The sequence below is a fragment of the Bos indicus x Bos taurus genome, chromosome 22 (assembly GCF_003369695.1).
Source record: "Bos indicus x Bos taurus breed Angus x Brahman F1 hybrid chromosome 22, Bos_hybrid_MaternalHap_v2.0, whole genome shotgun sequence".
Classification (NCBI taxonomy): domain Eukaryota; kingdom Metazoa; phylum Chordata; class Mammalia; order Artiodactyla; family Bovidae; genus Bos; species Bos indicus x Bos taurus.
In genome coordinates this window covers 23,869,927-23,881,988 of record NC_040097.1, presented here as the reverse complement: position 1 = coordinate 23,881,988, position 12,062 = coordinate 23,869,927, and the positions used below count along the sequence as shown (strand labels likewise).

Sequence of the window (12,062 nt, the reverse complement as noted above, 5' to 3'; positions counted from 1 at the left end):
GCTTCCACCCAGGAAGAGAATAAACATCAATTATAATGTTCCAGAACTATTTCAGAGGTTTTTTTAGCTTCAAGGGTTAAATCTGTGTCTTTGAGGAAAAAAAAAAAAAAACAACTTTTCTCTTTGAAAGTCAATTAACTCCTTCAATTCTGATTTATCTAAATGGCTATATTGATTGCTTATAATTTAATCATTAATTTTTTTGCTTGTACTGAAAGAAATAAAGAGAACTGAGAGCACACTTGCTGTGCTTTACAGTGGGCCCAGAAATTATGTTCTTATGTTCTACTATATATTATGTTGCAGTGACCAAGAGAGACAAAAAAAAATGCATTGCCTCAAACGTGGTCATACTTAAGCCATGATTATGTAGAAAACCGTATATGTAAACAGTGTTGAAACCTTAGTTTCAATTTTGTTAGTGTCACTGCAGTGTTCATCCAGAACCTAAAAGTAATTGCAGCCTGGGGCGCCACCTCGTGGCGACAGTGATCACTGCCCTGCGGAGATGGGCTGATTGTTCCCCTAGCCTTCCGGGGAGGTTCCGCCTGTGCTGAAGGGAATTGGTTTCACAATTGCCTGTCAGAAATTTTTTTTTTTAATCTTGGTGTTCCATGACAGCTCAGAGAGACAGCTCAAAATTAGTCTCAAGGGTCTGTCGAGCACTCCTTATTAATCCCCATGAGCCAGAACTAAGCAATCTGTAGCTCCTAGCAGCCCCCAGAAACGAGGTTTTGTGTGCCTGACCTGCTGTGTGGTCCGCAGAGCAGCATCCTCTAGGGATGCTCCATGAAAATAGGCTTCCGCAGCCTAAGACACTTGCGGGAAAATTGTATATTTTATTTCCTTCTGTAAGAGTCACAGTAACTAACCATGCATGTATTGGAGGTTGGAATAAAGTGTACAGGAAGGAAACCTGTGTGGTTCTATTGAACCCAGCATTTCCCTAAATCAGTGGTTCTCAAACTTGGGCCAGGACTTGCTAAAACACAGCCAGCCTGGGGAGGGGCCTGAAATGTACATTCCCAACAATTTCCCAGGTGATGCTGATGCCCTGGTCTGGGACCACGTTTTGAAAACCACTGACCTAAGTTAAACCAGTCACAGAGCCTTCTCTTCAAAATCAGACCTTAATTTCCCCAAATTACCATTGTTCCACAAAACACACTTTGAAAAGCTGTGTCACATCCTGCTCCCACCTTGCCTTACCACTGTCTTGCTTCTGAGGGGCTGAAGCTGGTCTGCTCTATTTTGCACAGATCCTGGCCAGTCCTGATCGACTCCAAACAGCCTTGCTTTGATTCAGTCCTCTCATCTTCACGCTTCACTTTCTTTCACTTTTCTGCCGGGAGCACCAGAAGGAAAAACACAATGGAATCCTCCATTTTCTAAACCTGCTTGGTGATAAACTGTTTTTTCCCCAAGAAAAACTAAAGGAAAGCTCCAGTCATTCAGGGTAAAACTGAATTACCAGAACCACTTGTAGGATGGGTACACGGTCTCACCAACAAGAACAGACCTGGTAAAAATAAGTCTGTGTCAGGTTCATTACTGGCTGCCCATATATGTGTAGTGGGAAGAATTCTATTTTTTTTTTTTTTTTACTGATAAGGATTTTTGTTATTGAAATAACCTTTGTTACTGAAAGCGCCTCTGTTTACTGGACAGTTTACATGCATTCAGTCCCATTCCTCCAGGTCACTCATTGAATTCTTGGGAGAGCACTGAAATCAAAGCCCACAGAAGCCGCAGAGTATAGTGGCTAAGCCTCCAGGCCCTTAAGTCAGATCACCTGACATGCTTTTACCAGCTCTGCCATCGTGGCAAGTTATTGAACTTCTCAGGGGCCTCAGTTTCTTCATCTATAAAATGTGTATCATGGTGGTCTTACCCAGTTGGGTTCTTGTGGAGCAAAAATGAAATAGGGAGATAAAGCTGTTTGCATGTCACTGGACAGGCAGCAGGGGCACAGTAAGTGTTGGCTGTTAATTTTATCACATTTTCATAGGCCTAAGGCTTGCCATAAGGTTGCAGAATTGGTCACGGTGGTGAAAGATGAAAGCTTGCTTGTGATGGGAGGATGGGATTGCAGCCTGAGCAGAGGTTGAGCCTGGACCTGGCTGGTACCCACCACACCATGTGGATTTTGTCCACACGGGCCCTTCCTCACCCAGGACTGAGGCATATGGGGCACCTCCTGGGTCCAGGCATGGGCTTCTAGATGAATGCTTTGACTGTACCAAGTTTCTGCTCTGTGGGTGAGGGGCAGCCAGACAGAAAGGGGGGAACTTGGCCCACCTGTAAGATTGGAGAGAAAAGGTTGGCATTCTAAGCTCCTTTGCCAGTGACATTCTGTGCTTCCCCAACTCATGAGCGCACTCAGGATGTGAGAAGATCCTCAGCCCCCATCCGGGAGAGTCCCCCCTGCCAGCACTCCCCCTACCCCAAAAGATGCCCATTCTCAGAGCTACTATCTCGCCTTCCGTCCTGGAGGAGGTTCCAGAATGGTCCTCAGAGCCAGGCACAGTGAAGGCAGGTTCCTGTAAGCAGGGTGGGAGGGGTGTCCTTGGGTCTCTGTGCTGCTTTGTGTTCCTAGGGGATGGGACAGGGTCTGAGAGGAGCTGGGAGCCTGTGTTTCTGAAGGCTGGGTGCCTGGCCCTGAGGCCTAACCATCACTGTTTTTCTGAGGAAAGGACTCTAAATCCAAGAATTACTTTGAAATTAAAAATTAAAGTTGTATTACTGTATGGGAGATGGACTCAGTTCCTATTTTTTTTTTAATCTTTCAGTTCATTTACAATCAATGGAGTTTAAGTAGCCTGAGAGAAATGTATGTGTGTGTAGCAAGCAAAGAATCAGTTCTTTTTTATCTACTATAAGCTGCATCCTAACCCACAATTCATTTGTGAAAATTCAATTATCCACCAAGTATAAAAATCATACATTTACTACAGACAAGTGGAGTGAAACTACCTTTTATATATGTGTACATTTTATTCTGTATGATCCCATAGAAGTTAGATATTTATACATTGTGTGTGTGTACATTTGTGTATGTGTGATTAGGACTTTATTTGGGAAAAAAACAAATACTGTTTTTTTTTTTAACGGGCAATTTCACTCCCAGCAGTTCCAAAGAAATGTAAATAAGCACACTTTAATCAAAGATGTGCTGGCTTTCCTAAATTACGTGAATCAACCTCCCTTGGTCATATTGACTGAAGAAAGCAGAGAAAAGAGTGAAAAGTATGAACTATAAACTGTTCTTAATGGAACACAGAGTCGCTCATTTTAATTATATGTAATAGCTCAAACTCTGCTAACAAAATATTTGTTGAAAAGAGAATTTTAAAGGACCTGCTTTAATGGAGAAATAAAAATGATTTACAGTTAATGTTTCATTGTATGAGAGTGGGTACTTCAAAAGTGCTGGAAAACATACCTTTTTCTCTGAAATAGTTACTGTTTCCATGACAGTCATGTTTATGCTATTTATTTTCTCAGTACATATATTTTTTATTCTGTACTAGAAATAAGTGTTAGTTCAACCTTTACCTAAATGACATTAATAGAGTCCTAGTTAATGAAGTAACATGAACATTGCAGAGCGAGTATCAGCGATTTTATAATTACCCAGACTATTCCTTATCTCCATGAGAACAGGCCGTGATGGAAATTCACACATTAAAAAGCACTATTATGACAATGATCACTAATAATTGAGCACGTACATTAGGCCAAGTGCTATTCTGGGCATTTTTATGCTTTCTTTCATTTGCAGCAAACCTATGAGGGGAGACGTATTATCCCCATTTTACAGATACACCAGAAAACTGAGGTTTAAAAAGGTTATTTAAAGATATGATGCAAGTCTGAGGCAATCTGATCTTTGCTGCTGGGGAAGGAAGAGTTTGGGTGAAAAAAAAAAGCTTTAATGAGACAGAAGGCATTTCTACTATGTCAGCATCCTTAAGGCCACCAGACCTATATACTTCAGCCTAGGGGAAAAGTTCCTGGCTAGAGAGCCAGTTGATCTGGCATCAGATCTAGTTGATGATGTCAGACTAGCTCCAGAACTAACATGGGCCCCTAAAACCAAGATCCACTGGGGTGATAGAACTCAGTCTTCCAACTTATTGTTGTGCATGCATGCTCAGTCACTCAGTCACGTTTGACTCTTTGTGACTCCTTGGACTGTAGCCCGCCAGGCTCCTCTGGCCTTGGGATTTTTCAGGAAAGAATACTGGAGTGCGTTGCCACTTCCTCCTCTGGAGGATCTTCCTGACTAAGGGATCCAGCCCGCATCCCCTGCGTTACAGGCCCATTCTTTACCACTGAACCATCAGGGAAGCCCGCCAAGTTAATCTCACTCATAATCAAAAGCATGCAAATTTTTAAAAGAGTGAAACTTATGTATTTTTTTTTCTTCAAAATTTCTTCAAAACTTTTTCAGCTATTTTTCTTTTTTTAATGAGATTATCCATTGTTTTCAAAAGACTTCCATATTGGGCCATATGAATCAAATATGGCCCAAAGAGATTCTGAAATGTGCACACATGTAAGATTCACACCAGCATTAGTCCCAGTGGAGAAAAACATCTTAGATGCCAAACCTTGTGCAGGAGTCAGGGGTGGAGGGTGGCTCACATGACATGGTAATTTACAAACTGGGATATGATGCCACAGTTACATAAGGGGTTTTTCATAGCATGGGGAAGGATTAAGGGGGCTGAGTCACAGGGCCATTTGAACTGCAGCTCACAGAGAAGAGCGTACTTGTTCAGCCTTCCTGGATTCATTCAACAAATGTGTGTTTAGACCCCTGCTAGGTTCTGGGGACCCTAGTATTCTAACAAGGCACTGGCCTTGCCATCATGGGGCTTACATTCCAGCGGGGGAAGACAGACATAAAGAGAGAACTACCCCATTTTATAGGGTGCTGTGCAGCTGCTAACTTGGTCAGAACGATTTCTCAGAGGAAGTGGCTTCTGGGCTGAGTTCTGAAGAATTTACCAGACAAAAGCTGGTAAATGCACACAGAGTCCAGTTCACACAGAGAGGGAAAGGGCAGAGAGTTCCAGCTAGAGGAGCCGCACATGCAAAGGCCCTGTGTTAAGAGCATGTTAGAGGAGCAACCCAAAGAAATGCAGAGGACAAGAACAGAGCAAGACAAATCCAGACAGGTAGGACTGTACAAGGCTAGAGACCAGGGTTCAGCAAACCTTTTCTGTAAAGGACCAGATAGTAAATATTTTAGATTTTGCCGTCCAGGAGGTGAAAATCATGGATATTACATATATATTTATACGACAAGAATGAAAACAAATTTACACAAAAAATTTAATGATTAAATTCAAAGCAGAAGAATAATTGAGTGTAAATTTTTGTTATCCAGAATCTACCAAGGAAATGAGTGAAATATTGAGAAAGGATAACATTTTATTTAATCAGTGTTCTCTGTTACCAAAATTGCTTCGAAGTGTTTATTTGTTAATGCTGATCTGAAATGAGATGTTCTGCACTTCATCTTTATGAATGTCTATTTTCAGAGATAGGTATTGCCAAACACTAGTCTCGTCTACAACCACATCACTTTAATTGAGCATTTTCATGCCTTGGCAGCTGTTGGCGGAATTCCGTTAGATTTTACACTTGGTATTTGCCTTTCTGCACATCATTACATTACAGATGAATCACTTGTACTTGAAGGTGAGATGGAAGCTCTCCTCAGTTACCTCATTAGATGGATTTTGAAATATGAAAATTTCTTTTGCACTTACATCCATGTCCAAAAAGTGCTGCTGAAACTGTAGTTCACACTCACAAAGTATATCCACTATAAATGTATGTGGAATAGCAATAAAGCTTCTCATTTTTAACATTTGACAGATTGGGAAGTGTACAAAGCACCTTAACATGATTTATGATTCAAACAATGTTAGTTGTTATTGAAATGACTTTACCACAGTATAACTTTAGCCTGTAAGTGCAGTTTTTGCCTTGTAATTTTAGCTTCAGTTCATTAAGAAACATTATCAAGTCAGCAGCAAAAGATAATGTCCAAAACCATTAAGTGTTCAATGACAGTGACTGAGAACAGTTCTTCTCATTCAGAAAATTATTTATCCTGTCCCTGAGCTCAAAATTCATGATAAAACTTTACCACTCCTAAGTTATCCAACTGCTGGATGTTAGGATAAGGCAGAGTATTCAACTTCTCATCCTGATAACCAAATTCCCAAAACTGATGAGGATTAAGTCTATGATAGAAAAAGAAGTTCATTATTAACACCATGGGTTCCATGACACTAGAGAGGGTCTTGTATTTTCCACAGTGAATAATCACAGGCTTTAAACATCTTACATTTTCGCAAGCTTTGTAAATCGGTCCAAATAAAGCTTTTCCTTCTCCACACATGGATCTTACCATTATTAGTTGTCAACACATCTTAGCAGATTCCTCTTCAGTTTTTCTGACTAGTGTTTTCTCTATCTCTTTGACATACTGTCGCCCATACTTCTTCCACACAGAGCATTCATAGAGACTAATTATTTGGTTCCTTCACAACTCAGCATGGTTTCCTCAAACAACTGAAAGAGTATCAGTAAAATCTATCTTCTCATCAAAAACCGCAGGAAACCATTCCAATTTGCTTCGTTTTTAAATTGTTTATTGATGTGGCTCCCAAATGTCATTAAATTTTGGAGCAACTGGTCTTGCCAAAAGGATAACAGTGTTCAACAAATTGATTTTCTCTGGACATATGTCTTCTGCTGTTCCAGTTAAACAAGGTTTCATGAACTCACCATCTAGTAGACTGTTTTCTTTATGTCTCTAACAAACGTGCCACTTGGATGCTTACATCTTTTCATCTTTTATCCTTACTCACTTTGATTTCTTATTTTTGTGAAGAATTACACTATGATGAGATAGTCTAAGTTTTCTGAATTCCTGAGCATTGCTTGCCTGGGAGTTGGGAATACCATGCACATGCTAAGTGTGATGATATTGGTGCATAGCGTCTTCTTTTAGCACAACTTCCGTGTCGTTGTGTGCTTCCCCGTTGGCTCAGTGGCAAAGAATCCACCTGCAATGCAGGAGACGCAGGGGGCACAGGTTTGATCCCTGGGGCTGGGAAGATCCCCTAGAGGAGGAAGTGGCAACCCACTCCAGTGTTCTTGCTGGGAAAATCCTGTGGACAGAGGAGCCCGGTGGGCTACAGTCCATGGGGTTGCAAAGAGTTGGACATGACTGAGCATGCATGTACACAGTGTCATTGCATGATGAATGCAGTGCTTTGCCATGTAAATGTGACAATAGAATAATCCATCCTACTGTACCTTAAAAGTACAATAAAGTCTACTTTTTGTGTCTTTTCTTACTTTGACATACACTGGTTATTAAAAAAAAAAAAAGAAAATGTTATAATACTGCAATAGGCATGGCACTCAAAACAGGTTACAGTGTATCACTGTGACTTGTGTGTGGAGTAGCCGTGTGAGGCTGTGAGATCAACCACTCACCCTGCTGTTGTAACAAGAAAGCAGCCAGGACATGAGGAAAGTGAATGGTTATGGCTGTATTCTGATAAAACTTTATTGACGGGCCCTGAAATTTGAATTTTATGTGTTTTCCACCTATCAAGAAATAGTATTCTCGGTTTGCTGCTTCCCAGCCATTTAAAAATATAAACGCTCTTCTTGACACTGGTAGCTATGTCAATAATCAGGTTAAAAGCAAAGCAATTCTTTTGAGTGGTTTCCTTTGGTTCTTGATGAGTAGATAGATTTCTACTGAGACTCTTCAGCTGTGTGTTTGAGGAGAGACCATGCTGAGTGTGAGGGGACTAAAGATTAGTCTCCATGAATGGTCTGTGTGGAAGAAGTGCAGGTAAGGATATTTCAAAGAGGGTGGGAAAGCACCAGGGACAAAAGACTGAAGTGCACTCTGTGAAGATACAGGCCGTACGAACACGGGACACGTAGGCCATCGCTTCTCAGCCCCTGCTTTAGACCATGGAGAGGATGTTGGTCCCCACTTCTGCTGAGAAGTCCTACCTGCTGTACATACCGGAATGAGTCCCACCAAAGCCAGTTCAAACCCCGGAACCATAATAGCCAAGCAGGTGGACTAAGATGATGCATCTTTTTTTTGCAGGATGGTACCCGGGTTGTCGGGAAGTGCGGTGGTTACTGTGGAAAATGTGCTCCGTCCTCTGGCACTGGCCTGGAGATTCGAGTTTTATAGTTAAGGTAAGTGTCTCTGTCCCTCTCTCTCTCACACTCTCTCTCTTGCCCTCTGGCTCTCTCTCATTCTTTCTGCAGTCTAATGACTAGCAAATGTAGGTAGGTCACTTGCCCCCAGACAGGGGAAGCTGACCCACTGCTTTTCAGCCTTGTGTCTCCTGCCCATCTGTCCTCGCACGCCTTTGGCCACCTGTTCTCCACCTTGGATGTGCGGTCCCCAGACATCCTGCACCAGGTTCCTCTGCAGTACTTATTAAAAACGCTGCTCCCTGGGCTCCATCTCTAGAGGTCCTGCAACGTTGAGTGAAGGTGGATCTAGGAATCTGTATTTTTAATGCAGGAAATTCTAATGCAGAAGATTCACAGATCAGCCTTTGAGAAATACTGCCAAGGGTATTACGAGAGTAATATTAATGACAGTCGTTGACCACTGACCGTGTGTCAGGCACCGTGCTGGGTAGGCATTATTTCCGTGCATCCTCACAGGGAAGCCACAGTCTGGGGCTGTTACCCCCATTCTACAGACGGAAGCTGAGATCCACAACAGTTAAGCAGCTGGCTTAAGTTCGCCATGGATTTCCTTGGCAGAACCCAGGAGGGTTCTACCCACAGCCAGTACTCTCAGTTAATGTACTCTTCTGCACACTTGTAACTCACGATGTGATCCAAGGACCAGCCTGATCTGTATCACATGGGAGCTTATTAGAAATGCAGGATCTCTGGCCTCATTCCAAATCTTCAAAGTCAAAATCTGCTTTTTAACAAATGCGCAGGAGAGTTTCCCTGTTAAAAGTTTGACAGTTCCTGTCGTGACTACATTATGCTGGCAAGCGCTCCCTCTGCTGGGCAGAGAAGTGAACTGATCACTCTTTTTTCTCATCTCATTGCCTTTCATGTGTAAGAGATGAGCTCAGCCAACTCAGGCGACCCTCCTACATCTTCCCTCAAGCTTCCACCAGCCCATTATCCTTTTTAGGCTCTTCAAGATCCTGGCAAAGGAGTATATAGCTGACACTTGTGTATCAGTTTCAGTGTTTAATCATCTATATTAAAAATGATGAACTTAAGGCAGAAATACTTCCACTGCAAGAAGCAACAGGGAAAAAAAAAGGAAAATGAAAACAAACTTACTGTCTTAAGTAACTGAGATGTCTAAGCAGTGGTCTGTCTCCAGGCGTGGTTGGATCCTGAGGCTCAGAGTCATCGGGGCTCTTTCTTTCTCCATCCACCAGCAATGCTTGCCTCTTGAGTGACTTCATTCTCGGGCAGATCATCTCCTCCACACCATGGTCCCTGGCAGTTCTAGGTTTACATCATCTTTACATCTCATGGCCCTTAGTAAATGCTTACCTCTGACATCTGTTTTGCACAAGAACTCTAGCTCTGGTTTGTCACATGGCCATTTCTGAACCAGTCACAATATCCAGGAGACTGGGATCATGTACCCACCTAGAGTCAGGTGACTGACAGCTTCATTTGGAAGAGGGATGGTTGCCAAAGGACCAGAAAGAGTTTGTTATCAGAAAAGAGGAGATGGAATAAAGGAAGGTGCAGTCAGGGGATCTCCATTTGATTTGTATTATGTATATTTTATATCTAATAAAGTGTATTTTATACATATCTTATGAGTAGTAACATTTGAATGAGCATATACACATAATATTTACATGTCTGTACCAAAGGACTAGAAGGAAATACACCAGTATGTGAAGAACATTATCTCAGGCTGGGGGAATCACAGGCTGGTAGCTTTTTATTTTATTCTTATATATCCTTGAAATTTCCAGTTTCTTGTAGCAAGCATTAATTTAAGTTCTATATGTAAAAATTTCTGGCTTACCTGTTCTTGACTTATGTCATTTGAGACAGAAGATTTACATTTCCTGGTTGGTTCCTTTGCTTTCAGGTGCTCAGAAGAGGAAGCCATTATGGGATGGATGAAGGATAGTGATGAAATACCTCCACCTTAAAATTTGTGTGTGTGTGTGTGTATGTGTGTGTGTGTATGAGCATTTGTGTGCCTGTGTGTGTACATATGCATATATATATACTTATATACACATACATATGTATATATGTGTGTGTGTATATAAATGTGGAATAACCTAATGATGTAAAGTTTAATATTTATGTTTGAAATTATTTATTGTGATGTAATATTTTTGTACGTAAAATGATTCTATTATGACTGCCTTTCACATTATTTCGTTCCCTGCAGTCAGACCACTGCATTTTACGTACTCTACATTATATGTAGTGCTATGACAAAAGTGATCCTTTATTATCACGGTACACTATTGTTTACTTTCTATCTGTAAATGTTTTATGTTACTTTTTTTTAATTGTAATTTTTTATAAGAAACAACTTAGCTACCATCAAGGTGCTATGAGAGTTGTATGAGGATATTGTTGGCATTTCTAGGAATGTGTCATTAGCCAATTGGTAATTTAGTGATGTCACAGGTTGTACCAGCTATTAATTATGTTAAGTATCTATTCAGTTTCTTGTGATCTCTGGGAAAAAAAAATTGCTGCCTTGGTGCTAATATTGTGTGTATTTAAGTGATAATCAGGCTCAGAACTGTAAACACTTTTAATAGAAGGGAGAAGCCGAAGGACAACTTTCAATGGACAGAGTCACTTGAATAAAATAAGACCAATTGTTTACCCTTGTTTTTAAACATGGCTTCTTGGGAAGAGAATGGGACTTTGTTCTTGTTGTTATTCTTATCAGTACTTTGCTTCAGTTAATGGTGCCTTCGTCCCTCTGGTTAAAGAGAGGGTCCTTCAAGCAGCTTCATTACAGAGTGACATTGAGCCAATGAGAGCCGCTCAGCGTTTTGCCAAGATACTCTGAAATGGTGTCTATGTCAACAATTGCGACAGAGGATGCATGGGGGGGCGGTGAACTTCAGCCCCCCAGCACACCTGGAGAAATCCAGAACCGGAATCCTAGTCATCAGGATTGCCTTTTGCATGAAAACTTTGGCTGGTGACTTAGCCCCTTTGAGCCATGAACTTTAAACCCTGTCAGTGTCCGTGGCTGCTGCAGTAATTGGCATTCAGGAATAAAATGAACTATGGAGTACAAGATGCCTGAGTCTTTCTTATCTTTGGATCCATTCATCTGTGGAAGTCCTGTTTGTTACTTCTTTCCAAAATGGAACTGCCAAAGCCATGGTCTTTCTGCCCTTCCAGCCTGATGGAAGAAGAGTCGTCACCTGTCAGACACTCGATTTGAGAAACCTTCCCACTTCAAGAGCCAAAGAGATTAGGAGAAACCTGTCAGTATTCTCCAAACCCACACAAACTTCAGAGTGCTCCAGGAAGTTATATTCAATGTATGAATAAGTGTTATTCTCCTTTATTAATACATTGTGAAAATATACTGCGAATAAATACCATGACCACATCCAAACATTTGTGTTTCACGTGATTTCTGGACACTTGATTCAAGATGGGATGAACATGCCTCTAGTTTTGTTTTGTTTTATTTTTTCTAGTTTTTAAGATTACCATATTGAGAAGAAATGCAGGCTTTCTTAATCGCATTGATTGCATTTGCCATTCTGGAGACAGATAAAGAATGGGGACTGTCTCAAGGTTTGTCTTTTCACCACTTAAATCAGTTAGTGGAAGTGGTTATTCTGAAAATCAGACAAAGAAACCTCTTGTCTGTGCAATGGGGAAACAAGTAACCAAACAGAACAGAAAATTTAAGTGAGATTTGGGGGCTTAATTGTTAATTTTCATGTAACAATATTTCTATTCTAGAGACTGATTCCTGGAAAATGAGAGCTTTCCAAAGAGATCTA

The 12,062-nt window shown here is 41.1% G+C and overlaps 1 protein-coding gene across 2 annotated transcripts in view; it reads left to right on the top strand.

Moving 5' to 3' along the window:
- Positions 1-11,665, top strand: part of ADAMTS9 (ADAM metallopeptidase with thrombospondin type 1 motif 9) — a 162,125-nt gene extending 150,460 nt beyond the window's left edge. For both annotated transcript variants that reach the window (XM_027523573.1, XM_027523572.1), the window contains 2 exons: positions 8,159-8,253; positions 10,154-11,665. In XM_027523573.1, coding sequence (XP_027379374.1) covers positions 8,159-8,248 — 90 coding nt within the window. In that variant the 3' untranslated portion in view covers positions 8,249-8,253; positions 10,154-11,665. The remainder of the gene's footprint in view (positions 1-8,158; positions 8,254-10,153) is intronic.
- The last annotated feature ends 397 nt before the right edge of the window (positions 11,666-12,062 follow it).